This window comes from Pempheris klunzingeri, chromosome 3, assembly GCF_042242105.1.
Source record: "Pempheris klunzingeri isolate RE-2024b chromosome 3, fPemKlu1.hap1, whole genome shotgun sequence".
Taxonomy (NCBI): domain Eukaryota; kingdom Metazoa; phylum Chordata; class Actinopteri; order Acropomatiformes; family Pempheridae; genus Pempheris; species Pempheris klunzingeri.
The window spans coordinates 20,599,240-20,614,241 of NC_092014.1; the positions used below are offsets into that span (position 1 = coordinate 20,599,240).

General features: G+C 39.6%; 2 protein-coding genes across 3 annotated transcripts; both read right to left on the reverse strand.

The window, feature by feature from the left end:
- Positions 1-1,009: 1,009 nt before the first annotated feature.
- LOC139199399 (uncharacterized) lies at positions 1,010-11,571 on the reverse strand. The gene is made up of 7 exons (XM_070828467.1): positions 11,480-11,571; positions 10,575-10,883; positions 10,254-10,334; positions 10,051-10,158; positions 8,760-9,082; positions 6,000-6,200; positions 1,010-1,694 (listed from the first exon to the last, which is right to left on the reverse strand). Exons 1-7 carry the CDS (start codon positions 11,517-11,519, stop codon positions 1,398-1,400), a joined length of 1,359 nt encoding a protein of 452 aa, XP_070684568.1. The 5' UTR covers positions 11,520-11,571; the 3' UTR covers positions 1,010-1,397.
- A 219-nt stretch (positions 11,572-11,790) lies between these two features.
- LOC139199322 (CMRF35-like molecule 6) lies at positions 11,791-14,637 on the reverse strand. 2 transcript variants are annotated; one of them, XR_011584117.1, is made up of 7 exons: positions 14,556-14,637; positions 14,116-14,445; positions 13,730-13,759; positions 13,603-13,632; positions 13,385-13,512; positions 12,036-12,566; positions 11,791-11,960 (listed from the first exon to the last, which is right to left on the reverse strand). XR_011584117.1 is itself a non-coding variant. In XM_070828371.1 (6 exons), exons 1-6 carry the CDS (start codon positions 14,620-14,622, stop codon positions 12,246-12,248), a joined length of 906 nt encoding a protein of 301 aa, XP_070684472.1. In that variant the 5' UTR covers positions 14,623-14,637; the 3' UTR covers positions 11,791-12,245. The 2 variants fall into 2 exon arrangements, 1 of the variants encoding a protein (XP_070684472.1); XM_070828371.1 differs by having other exon boundaries at positions 11,791-12,566.
- Positions 14,638-15,002: the final 365 nt, after the last annotated feature.

A 15,002-nucleotide genomic window follows, 5' to 3' on the forward strand; every position in this document is an offset into this window, starting at 1 on the left:
AAGAATGGTCCTTTATGGCAGGGCCGCAGCAAAGCTGATACATTAACATTATCTTATATCATCTTTGATAGATTTTTACTTGTATTTGCTTTTTAGTCAGTTCATGAATGAGCAGCCAGGCATTCCACCAGAACATCAGAGCTCATCTGAGAGCCTTTAACGTTGGACATTGAAAAAGGTTTTGCTTGCCATTAGCATTCTTCCAATTCACACTGGCCTTCAACAGATGGCTTCCTAATACACCTTCAATGCAAGCAATGGGAGAATTAAAGCCACAGTCCTTGTTTTTTGCAATAATATATTCACAGGTTTATGTAAAGCTAATATGAGCATTCTCAGTTGGACAAATAATGTGAATATTTTCCAAAGGTACAAACATTTTTGTATAAAAATTCTTCAATGAGCCTCAAAAACACTTGGACGTTGCACCTGTGTGGGAGCTGTGGCTGGACAGCAGCTCAAACAGAGGAGGGCACTCCAGAGCAAAATATGGTAAAGAGTGCATGTAACGTTTTCTCTACCCTAAACTAACTGTACTGTATTTAATACAAATATTTGGTGCACAGGCTGCTTTTCACGCACAAGCTTTCAGGAGAACATGTCATGATTTACTGACAGTGATGAAATGAGTGAAACTGAATTTATTTTTTTTTATCATTATAAGACCCTCAACTATATGGATTCACAGGAAAAATAGAATTAAAAAGAAAAAAGAAAAAAGCACTGGTAGACCCGTATTCAACGTCTCCGGAATCAGTATTGACAGCATTTCACAATATCAGAGATTGATTATATTCTACACTGTTGCCCATAAAGTTGCAATAAAATGTTTTTTACCTCTTCTCATTTTCTTGATAAGTAAAGTGTATATCTTCTCAACTTTATTGATCAAACTCTTCCAAACATGTCACAGTGAAACTTAAACCACAAGTAACCTTTGCAAACTGTGTATTCAGGCTTTAACAAAATTGGGGGTATTGAACAGTTATTCCAACTTTATGGGCAACAGTGTATATAATGATCTGTGACATCAGCACATCTGCTGAACTGTCAATAAAATCAGGTACATGTCGTTCTTCCAAACCTGATGCACAGTATAGCAAGAGAAATCTTACCAAGATTGACTGATCCAAGCCACAGACAGCAGTATTCTTCAAATTTTTGAGATCTTAATCATCATAACCAGAGCACATTTACATTAATACTCACATATACAATCTCACACTATATTCTACACAGCCATGCTTGATGCTACTACCTAACATATAAACAACACATTGTGCCAAATTATAGGGCACAATACTCAAAAATGTTGCTAAATTACTTTTCTATATTCTGGGTGAATGGACGATATGTAATCCCTCCCAGCATGTACTTCTCAAACTGTACAGTTAATGTCAACTGGTGAAAGACTGGTGGCTTTGTGGCTTTGTGACTATGGAGTAGACAGTTTGCTCTGCTGCTGGAGGATGGGTGGCGACCTGAGTCTTACAGACAGAGTAGTCACAGGCAGAGGAGCCATTTTCATTTGAGTCAGAGACAGTGAGAGGGTCCTTCTGGAAATTCACGCTGGCATAGTTGAGCTGGTCTGCAGGAAGGTTTACGGTGGCATAAACAGACGGCGGTGCGTCTCCTGAGCTTGCCTGCTGGTTCGGCATCTGTATCTCCTCATAGTGGTGAGCTCCATGGTTCTTCTGCAGGGAAGAGGAGCAGTGGTGTGATAGATGCAGCTATTGTACTCATATGCAAAATCATAGATACACAGAAACACACACCAAGACCTCTGTGTTATGTCCAGCAGTTGTCATCTGCTCTGATGATCCCCCTGCAGCACAACACACTGAGAAAAAGGACATTTGAAAAGATGGATTTTTTTATGTCTGGATTCAAAGTAGCTTGTTAAGTTTTGAGTAAACAGAGTCCAATACAAGAATTATGTTTATAAAACTGCAAATATATATAAAAACAATGCATGTGTGCAATGGCTTTCTCATGTTTTTTGTTTTTTTGGGTCAAAATTCCATGCCTTACCTTGCATCCTGGGGAGTTTGTGTCTGACCAGTATAAATACAACCACAAGTATCAGTAACAATGCCAGACCCCCCACCACACCACCAATTGTACCTGCAACCAAGTGACATCAGAACAAACTGTTAAAGAATACATGCTGTCAGCCGAGCTTCATTGTTCTCAGGACTCATACATAAAGGAGAGGTTGTGTGTGTCTGTGTGTGTGTGTTTGTGAAATAGAAGTGCGTGTGTATTTAGGGAGGTATGAAAAGTGTGTGTTAGCAGTAATCAAAGTGAAGAGTCACCTGGGGGTAGCTCTCTTTCAGGTGGTTGTTTTCTGGAATCTTCAGACATCTTGCTTAAGTCCATTTTGGGAGTAACATTTACTGAAAGTAAAAGAAGTTACTATGTCACAGAATGGTTCCATCAGTGTTGTATCAATACGTTAGCACGTGATACTATTTTTTCAATTATTAATATCTTTATATATATACTAACATTTTCTGCAATAGCCATTCCATGTATTTACATACTGTAATTATCTAGTAGTTTTTTTTACCATTGGTGGCGGAGTCCGCCATTCCTGCCTCAGATTCCAGTTGCCTATATACACTTTCCTACAACATGAGTTTGTTTGGCTGCACTGTAAGCAAACATACTACCAACTCATCTGTTGTATTACTGACAAAGCCGCTGCTTGAGGACTGCTGAGTGTGGTGTTAAACTGCACCTGCTGTAACCATGGTAACCACAGGTGTGTCACCAAATTGGCCAGGATTGAAATTTTAAGGATTACAACTTTGATGTTGCAGCCAGTCAAAAGGGAGCTTACGTAAATTACTCTACTAGTAGTTTAGTCTATAATGTGTAAAATTAAGTAACCCGATTATATATGTAAATATAGTGGAGTAGTAGTATAAAATAGTACAAAATGAAAATACTTTTTCATATTTACTTCAGTTACATTCCACCACTGAAAATAGTTGTTCTTCTAATTTCAGCCATGCTACTTGTCCCTATATTCACTTTTCCTTTTTTGTTATTTTTCTGCTTGGTTATGCAGCTGTGTGCAACTAAAAAATACAGACCTTTTTACTCGATGAATAATAATAGCATGTACAGTTACTGCACATTTATCAATCAGCAGGAGCACAGACTTGTTTTGATTAAATAATTGTACTGCATTTGGTGCATATTAGGTGTAGAGTGAATAGGTTACATTTGTTTAACAGTATAACAACTGAAGTGCTCAGTGTACTCACCCGCAGGGAGGATGCTTTTGGTGTAATTTGCATGCTGCCGTGCCCTATTAGAGCCACACCAGTACGTTCCAGAGTCGGCTGTGCTCAGATTTTTGATGTTCACATTAAAGTACTTCAGTCTCCTGTTATCCCTTATGTCAAACCTGCCTTTGGCCACAGCTCTGTCCTGTTTTGTTGTATGTATTAGCTCCTCACAGTGGAGAGGACTCTGCCCCTTGCACAGGAATTTCTCATCGCTCTCATGGTTATCTGGGTAGGAGCACTTGATTTGTGCAGTTTTACCAGCATCATAAGTTTTTGAAAATGATGTGATGTTATTCCAGTCTGAAAAAATAGAGACCAATGTTTTGATCAAAGCTCTTTGAGAAGAGCAAAGAGGAAAAACACACCTCTAATGTGAAATAACCAAAACTGTCGTTAATTCAACATATCAGAATCCAATTCAGGGAAAAATATGTTTTCAGTGCCTTTAATGATGAACTAATACACATTAATAGGTACTATTATCGTTATTTGTTACAATTAAGCAAATTTTAACCACTATGCAGTCTACACAACTGGATTTAATCTATAACTACGCATAAGATGATCATAGCTTGTTTTTTTTTTGTAGGCTATGTAAATTACTACAATTGACTAGTAAATGTTTTTCTTTGTTTTGACTTCCACCAAGCTAGTATGGCTTGGTGTAAAAACACTTTTCATGATGCTTTACATCTCCATCATACTTACAGGAGATGTTGACAGATCCTCCGCTGTCTCCTGTCACACTCAAACTCACACTAACTGTCATAAAAATGCAAGAGGATGAATTAAAGTTTATTCAACATAACACGATATATGTCACACTCATCAAAGTAAAACGCACACAGAAGAAGGTCATTACCTGCCATTACGTAGATGATAACTTTTAGATATATTCCCATTATCTCAGTCCAGCTTTTTCGATCGTACAGCTAAATTTCTCTACTCTGATCTGTCTGTTTTGTTCGCTTTGTCACCCTTTCTGTCTCCTCATACTCCGTGCCAACTCTTCCTTTCTAGCATGTACCTTGAAACATTTGCATTTGAGAATGAGGATGTGGGGGTAACAGAGATAGCAAGGCAGAAGAGAAAGAGAGATAGAAAGAAAGTAAGAAGTGGGAAGTGAGAGTGTCGACTCATATTCAGAGTAGTTAACCACCTGCTGCGTTGCATAATCTCTTCATCTGTTTGTACGGAAAAGTAAATGCAAATCACTGTGTACTTCACAGAACAATGTCCACAATGTTTCTCTTATCTTTGGATCAAAATAAGTATATTACTCAGTATTTATATCCGCTCTGCAGGTATTCTAGTGATCTACCTGTCATGAGAAGAGATATGAATGTGTTCTTCACCAGGAGGAAAAAAACAGCACAATGGAAAATTCAAAGCTCGAAGCTTTCTTTCATGGGTGATTCGAAACCTGTAAGAACACGTGGTCCCTGTATAGTAATATAATATTCTATTTCCAAAATGTGTTTTTTCAGCTCCTTTATGTCCTGGAGCTTCATTTGCAGTATAAGAAAATGACAGTGCTGTATATCTGAATGAAAACCCATTCAGCCACAGGCACTCATATTTATGAGTATGACCCGTAAGCTGCTGAAAGTAATGCTATTGTTATTTAATAAAGATATTTATGTAAAGTAAATAAATTACTCATTGGCAATCAAAATACATTTGCAGGATAAAATCAAATTTGTATGATTTTTCAATCATAATTTTCCCTGATATTGTCAAGTCAACATGAAGGTATTGAAAAAATTCATTTCATTATAACATTTAATTGATGGTTCCCTGTGTCAGCCTCCAGCAGATAAAAGTGAGCATCTGGGAGGTGAGCTAACTGTCCTCCTGCTGTCACCACTGGGTCCAGAGCGTAGACCGTATATGAGAAGTGGACATAGTCGCTGTGATGTCACCCGTTGGTTTGTGGACGGCTGTTTTTAAGTCTTATTTTGTTTGGGTTAGGGTTCGTCTGAAGGCATGCTCTGGTTTATCCACCATGGGACCATAATTTACATCATGCTGCATTGAAGAAGACTTAAACCAGCAATTGAGACCATAAACTCATTAGGTTGATGTAATGTATCAAGTGAGGAGTGTTTTGTACAATCAGCCTTCTTTTTGCAAACCAGTGGAGTCGCCCCCTGCTGGCCATGGTTAGGTCTAAATGGTAACCCTTTTGTGAAACTGATGACATTTGGGTCAGGGGTTATGTGTAGGCTTGTCGTCATGATTACAGTCTGTGGTTAACCATTTAAGGGTTTTGATGCTACTGCTTTGTTTTTTCTGGTATGACCATTAGCTTATGGTGGCTAATGTTGGCTAACTTTAGACAGATATAACTGTGGAATTGATGTTACTGAGTCAGTTTGCGTGACTTTTCAACACTATTTTTTTTAACATTTACCATTATCTCGTGAATGAATGTGTGGGTCAGAAAAAAAATAGAAAAAATGTCTTATGAGAAAAAAGTCTATTTAGGTATGGTTACATTTGGTAAAAGAGATTCAGTTTGTTGCAGAAATAGTGTGACACATTACATTTAACAGTGGAAGAAGTTCAACACAAAAAACTCCACGTGATTCCACACAAACACACCATCAAACTGCACTGGTAAATGATTGACAGATTAATGACACAAATAAACGAGTATATGAACAACAACCCCAGCAGGGACTATGCTTGTGGGTGCCTGACGGTGGTGTGCACCCCAGAGGGTCCAGCAGCTGATCTGGTCTGTCTCCTGGGCTGGGCGGCTGCCTCTGTGCTGAAGCAGACTGTGGTGTTTAGCAGATGGATGCCCTCCGTGGTGTGTTGGTCTCCTGTCTCGATGGAGGGCCTGCTGACGCTGCACACGTTCTCCTCTTGCTGATTGATTATCCCTGCAGAGGCTTCGTCCTGCAGACAAGAACTGATACAGCTGTTGAATGCGGGATTAGTCGTCTGTGTGTGGATTGTGACTGGATGACAAATCAATGTGTGGGCGTCTGGGCCTCTGCGATGGGTTACTGCTGTGTACATGCTGTCAGATGAAGTGGTGTTGACTGATGTGTCCAATTCTCTCAGCTGACCCCGGCTGTGGTTCATGTGTATGTTATTAAGCTGCTGAGGGAAACACTGTGTCGTATAAAGGCCTTGTAAAGTCAAACATAATCATGCACACAGCACACAGAGCGAGTCGTCACGTGTACTGCACGTGCTGGTCGCTGCAGGTCCAAATGCTGCTGGGACACACAAAGTGAATTAAATGTTACACACACATTATTTGGGTCCTGTACCCCTGATTTACTGTCAGAGGACCATTGGGTAATTACTAATGTAGCAGACATACAGGCTTAATTGAGGTCCCTTGCTTCTTGCTGTATCATGTCTGTGTTTAACCACCAGCAGACTCAGCAGCGGCCACAGCCACCAGCTCCTTTCCTACTAGTGGTGGTATCATTAGGGCGAAGCGAAATTCCACATTACACACATCACATTCTTACGACCACCCTACTAAATGTTTCTACAGATAGAAACATTTAGTACTTAGATAACAAACCAAACTGCTGGATACACATTGACCCAAATTTAAAACCTGCAATAACTGATATATACAGTACTGTGCAAAAGTCTTAGCCAGGTGAAAAGAAATGCTGTAAAGTAAGAATGCTTTCAAGAATATAAAATTCAATTGTTTATTTTTATCGATTTGCAAAATGTAAAACAATGTAAACAATGTAAAACGAACAGAAGAGAAATCTAAGTCAAATCAACATGTGGTGTGACCACCCTTTGCCTTCAAAACAGCATCAGTTCTTCCAGGTACACTTGCTACTGGGAGAGACCCTGCTGATGTAGTATAACTATCTTGTGTTTTGTTGCTGTTCCATGATGACCTGTGACATGGAACTGTCCTCCACCACCTCACCTTTGCAGCAGAGTTTGACTGTTCCTCACCCAGTTTTAAGCTGTTGTTGTAATGCAGTTATGATCATAAGCAGCTGTTTGGTATAACTGACTATGATCCTATGAAATCCCTGACTTTTAGCAAGTGTACCTGGAAGAATTGATGCTGTTTTGAAGGCAAAGGGTGGTCACACCAAATATTGATTCTGTTTGCTCACATTTTGCAAATTGATAAAAATAAACTATTGAATTTCTGCACAGTAATGTATGTATAGATATTTTGACGTATACTTTTGGGTTTTTCATATTCATTTTAATGTATTAAAATTTCCTCTTTCCTTGTTTTAGATGTTGTTTTAATACATTTCTTTGCCTTCTGTAATGTACTTCAATAGCCTGTTGAATAGGTGATACAAATGAACTTGCCTGTTATAAAGAGTTATGGTTAGACCACTAATCTTTTATTACTTTGAACAATTTTTTTGCTAGAAAATTGCCTCAGATTATTTCAGATCAAAAGACAGCTAAGACTCAATAATCTCCAACAAAAGTAAACACATTCTATGGCATTCTTTCGACCACCATGTACATTTTTCCTAAATACATTCCTGAACGAAATGAATTTCATCCTGAATACATTGTTGCATGTGGCGTGCTACCTGTATGTAAATCTTCAGGTGATGTGGGCCACGGTGTTGTACTACTCAGAAAACAGGCCGACTCTCAGCATATATTTGTTTACATGAAAAGCTTCTGAGAATGTGCCAATACAAACATAATGTATTACACACAGTTTAAATAACTGTGAGAACAGGGATAAAGTAAGAAGATAGCCAGAGAGAGAATAGATAACTTCGACATACAGTTGTCTATTTCACACCAACAGACCGTGCCATCTCTCAGGTTCAGGTTATGGATGGCCGCCTGCAGGATCCTTTTTTTGGTATTGTCCCAGAGATAATACTTCCCTTTTTGTGCTTTGAACTTTGTGGTTTTAATGAGAATCTCACTTTGACCATAATCACACATATACAAACATTTGGTATATGATTCATACCCAGAGCCATGTCTGCAGGAGAGGTCTTGACGTTAATCATAAACTGTGGGCAAGTTAAACCAGAGTTTGTGTGAAGCTTCTCCACTATTGTATCATATCACTTTTTTCAGTTTCCATCTCACACAATCTTGTGTGTGTGTGCGTGTGTGTGTGCGTGCGTGCGCGTGAGAGTGTGTACACGTGGGTATGGTGCGAACATATTCCACTTCACCACAGTCAGCCACAAACAGACATGGACAGGAAATAAAAAGAAAGGGAAAATTTGCATATATCGACAAAGTTATTTTATTAGGGTAAAGTTATAGTTGCTGCATAGTTTCATTTAAAATTTTCAGCTTTAATAAAGGTAAAAAATAAATACATTCCGAATTATTAAAATGATTAGTTCACAGCGACCTGTGAATTTAGTCATAACAGACAGGAGTGGTGGATATTTGCTAGTTAACACAAACCGTTACAGCAGACGAAGGAACCGGACTGAACGGTGGAGATGATCCTCACTGAGTTCAGACATTACAATAGACTGTCGAGTCCTCTGCTGACATGTGATTAAGGGTGGAGTATGTAACCGCTGCAGTGCGAGGTGTGACATTGCTGCAGTGTTTGTTGAAGCTAATGGTGGAGTAAAGGAGGCCATCTGGTTGGACCTGAGGCTCTGATGAAGCACTGATGTTGGAGTAAATATTATCCCCGTGATCTCTGCTGGTGTCTAAGATGGTTTCAGTCCTGCCATCTGTGCCACGATCGTCAGTGGCAGCTGAAGACGACATAGTGATGTCGTGTGCGTCTTCTTTCTGATCGGATGGTGTTGCATAGACTGTGTCCTGGGCCTTTCCTGTATGGAGAGCGATGATATATTGACAAAGTTTTCAATCCCTGTGAAATGAAAACTATATATTTTTTTACTTTTATCCAACTTTGTGGTTCCATAATGCTGCATTAAGATCAGTGAATAAAAATAAGAATGAAACACAATAAATTGATGCCCATTTCTCTATTTTTGCATTACATCGTTGCTCATTGTTTCATTTCAATTTGTGTCAGGTGACACATCAGACTAGACAATTACAGTGTGCTTGCTGCTTGGAGCCAAGTCAAGGCCAAGCCACTTTTATTTATGTAGGCCAAAATGAAACATTTGCCTCAAGGCACTGTACTGATCTGTACAGCATATGACATCCTCAATGACACCCTTTGACTAAGGAGAGAGTGCCCCAGAAAATCCTTTAACATCACAAAAAATGAACGAAACCCCAGGAGAAGCAACAGAGGAGGGAGATCTCCAGGACAGACAAAGTGAGAAACAATACAATGTTCCATATTACAAAAAGGAAAACATTTAAAACGTTTTTCTGCTTGTTGCTGGCTGATTTCTTACTAAGTAGCTCCCACTTTGTACTTTTAAAGTGCTAAAAAGTTGCTACATGCTGACATGGCACCAATGTCAGGTGTATTTAGATGGTTGCTAAAGTGGTTGCTAAGGTGGTCTAATGTGTTTCCATCTTAACTCACACGCTTATGGGCTCTAAAATTTCCAAACAACTAGGCGCCATCTTTGAGTTCAGTACCTATAATAGATCTTGCTGATCTTGTAGTGGTTACTGGTGTCTCCGCAGGTGGTTGCTAAGACATTGCTATCACTCTTTGAGCCGTTGCTAGGGCTTATGAGGGCGCTTGTTCTCATGCTCAGGCCTGGGTGTTGCCTGGCTATCGTTACGTTGTTTGGGATAGTTTTAAGGTGAATCTGGATGTTTTCTACCATTGGCATTTTCGAACAGCCATCCTTTTCTGTTAGCTTTTTACCAAAAGATGTGCTGGTGTCTCCGCTTCGATGTCTGAGAAATATTAGAAGGGCCGTCACCAGAGCCACCACAACCACCCCAAGACCCACTCCAATATATACCAGCTTCTCTGAAAAAGAGACATCATGTGTCAGTGATGATCTATCATTCAGGACTTTCACACACATACATACAGAACCTACACACAACCAGACAGTTGCTTACCAGAGGTCTTTTTCAGAATTTTCTCATTTGAATTTGATTGTGGTAAGTTGTTGATGTCATTGTCAGGGTCCTTTGTGTTTCCTGAAAGAAAAAAGAAAGAATTCCGTTATTTAGTACCTTGTTTCTCAGTCGCATTGCTGTGATGTTGTGTTAGTGTCCGATTTCTTTCCTGTCATCAGTGTCTGTTCAGAAAAAAGATGCATTTTAGCGTTGTGAAATATTGGTAATATTCTAGCAAAAAGGAAATGGAACAGAGGTCATTCTTTTAATTGAAGAACGGTGTCATAAACTCTATTCATACGCAGTGCTGAATCAACTCACCCTCTACGACTGTGAGGATTACTTTCTTGTATGTGTCCAGACCGTATCTGTCTATTCCACACCAGTAGGTTCCCGAGTCATCCTCTGTCAAATCGAAAATGGTCACGTAGAACGTGTCTCCTTCATCTGTAATGCTGTATTTCTCATTTGAATCGTTCTTATTTTTTTCGCTCCTTATTAGGACGTCTTCATTTGCACACGCTCCCTTGCAGAAATATTTGACATTGGAAAATGCGTTGGCATGGGTGCACTCTATTCTGACCTCCTCTCCCAGCACTCCTGTTTCTGGCACTTCAGCCTCCCATGATCCTTCACACAAAACACAGACAACAACAGAGGTCAGATCTTCATTTTGACCTCACATCCTTACCCTGGATATATTTTTGTAAACCTTCGTGCCGACCTGACAGACCTGTCCTGTTCTTTAAATCAGTTATTCCTAAACATTTTAAGGCTGTTTCAATTGTTTCGTTTGAGAGTCCTGAAGAGGTAAAAGTATACAGTATTTGGAGAAGTCTGAAAATTGGCATACCTTGTGACATTGGGCTATAAAAAATTTTGACTTTTTGACTTGATAGTACATTTTGCATTTTCTAACTATGGCAATCTATTTGCAGACCTCTTTGAGATCGGGAAACTTTGCTTTAAAAGTGCACATCCTAATTTTGTTACAGTTCTTAAACACACACACAAATCTCAAAATGGCACTGGAAAAATGTTTCAAAAGTCAACAAACTTTACAGTACAGGCTGAAAAACAAGAGCAAACCAGGAGGAGCTGCTGGGCCCTCTAACAACGTCAGGAAGGTGACTTTAATAAAAACACACCCACCTGAGAAAACACACAACTTCAAAAACACTAAACCGATAGAGGAAGAACAAATGAATAAATCTTTGCAAACTTACCTCCAACCAGAAAGAGCAAAATGAGGAAAATCATCTCCATGCTACTCAGTTGTTTTGAAAGTCTTTGTCTGTTTAGTTTGACTTGTCTTCTCTCACCCTATTTCACGTCTCTATCATTCTCTCCAAACCAGTGACAACTCTGCATCTGTCACAGGTTCCTCTTTGTTGTTGCACTTCCTATATTTTAGACTTCCTCTATCTCCCTGCAGAACCACTTAAATCATGTCTTGCCTGTCTCCCAGAGAGTCTTTAAGACTAATTAGGCCAGTAAATAATGAACACAAGGACACACTCAGATGTTACCACTTGGTTTATTTAGGTGAAATCCATGATGGAGAGTGAGGCAGTGATTAAAACATCCAGTCTGCTGTTCTTGCTGGATTATGTTAACTCTGACAGCTTGGGTTGAGAGTCCTGCTCAGATTTACTAAAGATCCTGATTTGTTAACTTTTTAATTTTGCAACTTCTTTTCAGCTCTTTCTTTTATCCATACACAGTAAAGTTTATCACAACCTGGGTCTAATTATTATCACCATTATCATTCTTATCAGTGACAATAGCACATTACTGACCAAATTCATTGGTGAGATCTGAGAACACGGCCACAAGAAAATAAAGATTAACAATAAAGTTACAGACTTTCTGTCAGACTTGTATTAAAGTCATCATGTTCCAAAGACCACAGCAATTACTTTTTTGAGTACAAAGTTATAATAACTGAAAGAAACAATGGCTACAAAAACTTGAAATTGTACTTTAAGCGTATCAACAGTTTACAGTCTGCTCTTTGTCTCCCGGAGGTCCATCTTTAAGCCCACCGTTTCTACGCAGACTGTGATAGACGTGCTCCTCTGACAGGCTCACATCCAATTGCTGGTAGTGGCAGACATGCCCGGGTACGTCCACATCAACATATTCACCGAGGCCTAGGGTGACAGTGGACACCCGCTGCTTTGATGTGAAGTGGGAGCAGAGGTCAGGTCGGGGCAGCGGCTGGGCTGAAAGATCAATGCAGTCTGAACAGCTGCAGTAGAATTCAGGATCAGTTCCTACGCCAGGCGTCATTGTCTCGTAGTCAGATGATGTCTGTGGGATGATCAGAGAGTTGCTGACAGCGAACTGCTTCTCAGTTATTACATTATTCTCTAAATGTATTAGTATTGACTGGGCACTGTGGTATTTTCAGGTGGCAAACAGCCATGCTAGCAGCTCAGTGAGGGTGTGTAGTAACAAAGAAACAAAGAAAAGCAATGCACACAATAAAGAAACAATGCATACAAGTCTCGCAAGAGTCTATGGTCACCATCTAGACACTACCATGATGTAGGTGATGTATGCTTCCAACAACATGTAACTGGGGCTACTTTGTCAAAACAGATACAATGTGTGGGACACAGGAACTGTGATTGGCTGCTTACATCTTCCCAAACATGTTTCTGATGCTCTTGAAGTTTGTTTACTGTAAAGCCAACATTAGGGAAGTTAAAGAAAGACTTTCAGTAGTCTTCCCCTTTTCAGTGACAAACATTCAAATAAACACTTTAAGTTACCTGGAAACCATCCAATTCTAGAAAACTATGTGTGTAGTTCACTGTTGCTCTGTAGTAACAGAGTAACAGTGTAGTCACAGAGGTGATATCAAGGAGCGTGATCTGACTATGTCTAATCATAAAACACAAGCCATAAGCACCTACTGTAAGGACAGACTCTTGCTGAGCGCTTGTGTTGACTAAAAATCCAGTTTAACGTTTGCTAATTAGCATTCAACTGAAGCTGACAGGAATGTCATGAGAGCTGCACATATTTAGTCATAAACCAAAGTGTTGGACAAATTCACTAGTTGTTTAGATCCTTAGAGCCATGGAAACGTTTAGCATGGCTAAACGTTTCTGTCATGAACCAACCTCTCTGTTCTGCCGTGGGCCTGATCTTCGCTGTTTGACAACCAGCAGAAGACAAAGTGTAAACAGACACACGCACAGTATCGCTGCCACACACATCACCACAGTCAGATACAGTGGCAGGTTGAACTCTGCAGAAGTGGACAACAATTGATGTTTAACAGGCATAACATTCACTCACACACACATGAAATTATTATTAACACGATGAATACACTCACTGTTCATTGGAAAGATGGGTGATGCAGTTGCTGGAAAGCGTAAACACAAAAAGCACAAAATCAGTATATAGAACAAGAAAAAGAACACACACCTGATGTACTGGGTGGTTACACGTATCTTACTTACTGTATTCTACAAAACTTTCTGGAGCGTTTCCTATTGTTGAAGGGCAGCAAAAAAATTAGGTCAGAAAAACTTAAAAATGTGCAGATCTAACAACATATACTGTATATAAATGTATATATTATATATATATATATTTTAAATAGAAATAGAAAGTTCAGAAAAGAGGAAGTTGTACAGAAAAAGTAACATTACTTCTCATTTAGAGTATGAGCTACCTGACTTTTTTAGAATACAGTCACCAAGTAAACATATAGAAACTATATATATCTGTCTCATAAGCCACAGTACCCGTAAGCTACTGATCAGAAACCAGATTTTATCATATGCATATGGATGAAATGCTCAGTTACCATGGTAATCCTGTGCTGTGAAATCACATACTGTACCTTGGGAAATGTTCAACTGTATGACACTGAGATGATCAACTTGGAAGCTGATGTCCACCCCGCACAAGTACATCCCACTGTCCTGTTTGGTGAGTTTGTCCACCCTCACAATGAAAGAGGCACCGGTGGCGTTGTCGTACAGAGAGAAACGTCCGTCTCTCACCCACTGGTTGTGTTTGTCTGTCCGTATCAGGTGATCAGAGGACACGCTGTCATCAACACGGAAGAAGTACTTTGCGTTTTTCTGCAAGTGGTCTGGATAATTACATATGATGTCCAATGTCTGACCTTCCACACCGGTGACGGCTCTGGTTTTGACACTGATCACAGCTGTCAGTCAGAATAAGCTGTGTTAGTGGTGAAATCATGTGATCACGTTTGAATTAACAGTTTAACTCAACTGAAGCTTTAAAAGTCTGGATCCACTGCATGCAGCCTACCTTGGATTTGTAGAGTGGTAATGATGATCGCGGTAGTTGTTCTCCATGACATCCAGGTCGCTCCCATCACTCCCAGTTTACCTTCAGCCCACACACCCCTCTTCTTCCCCAGCTGCACACTGAGGCAGCAACCTGGCCTTAAGCGTATCTGTTCAATCAGGTACTTTCATGTCCATGTGTTTAAACCTCTTCCTCTTTCATGACCATCACCAAAAAAGTCCACACATAATGTTCAACTTCAGAGAGAGAAATCATGGCATCTTCCAGGACACAAGAAGTGCCCTTTATCTGTCTTTATAATCTATTTTTTATACATCTAGAAATTAGTGTTTATTCTTTAAGTAAGTGGTTAATTCTGATATGATTTGCTGCATCCTTCAAGGCAGCCCCACCCTCACATCTAATCCACGTAAGGCATCACTTTTGTGCTCGACATGACTATTGCTT

What these genes read in the sequence shown, in the direction of transcription:
- LOC139199322 (XM_070828371.1), bottom strand. Translation starts at nt 14,622, where the DNA reads ATGGGAGCGACCTGGATGTCATGGAGAACAACTACCGCGATCATCATT. An exon ending in TACCACTCTACAAATCCAAG is followed by an intron (nt 14,446 to 14,555) that starts GTAGGCTGCATG and finishes TCTGACTGACAG; the next exon opens with CTGTGATCAGTGTCAAAACC. An exon ending in ACCCATCTTTCCAATGAACA is followed by an intron (nt 13,513 to 13,602) that starts GTGAGTGTATTC and finishes CCACTTCTGCAG; the next exon opens with AGTTCAACCTGCCACTGTAT.
- LOC139199399 (XM_070828467.1), bottom strand. Translation starts at nt 11,519, where the DNA reads ATGGAGATGATTTTCCTCATTTTGCTCTTTCTGGTTGGAG. An exon ending in TTTGCTCTTTCTGGTTGGAG is followed by an intron (nt 10,884 to 11,479) that starts GTAAGTTTGCAA and finishes TTTTGTGTGAAG; the next exon opens with GATCATGGGAGGCTGAAGTG. An exon ending in CCTCTGGGGTGCACACCACC is followed by an intron (nt 1,695 to 5,999) that starts GTCAGGCACCCA and finishes TCTTCCCTGCAG; the next exon opens with AAGAACCATGGAGCTCACCA.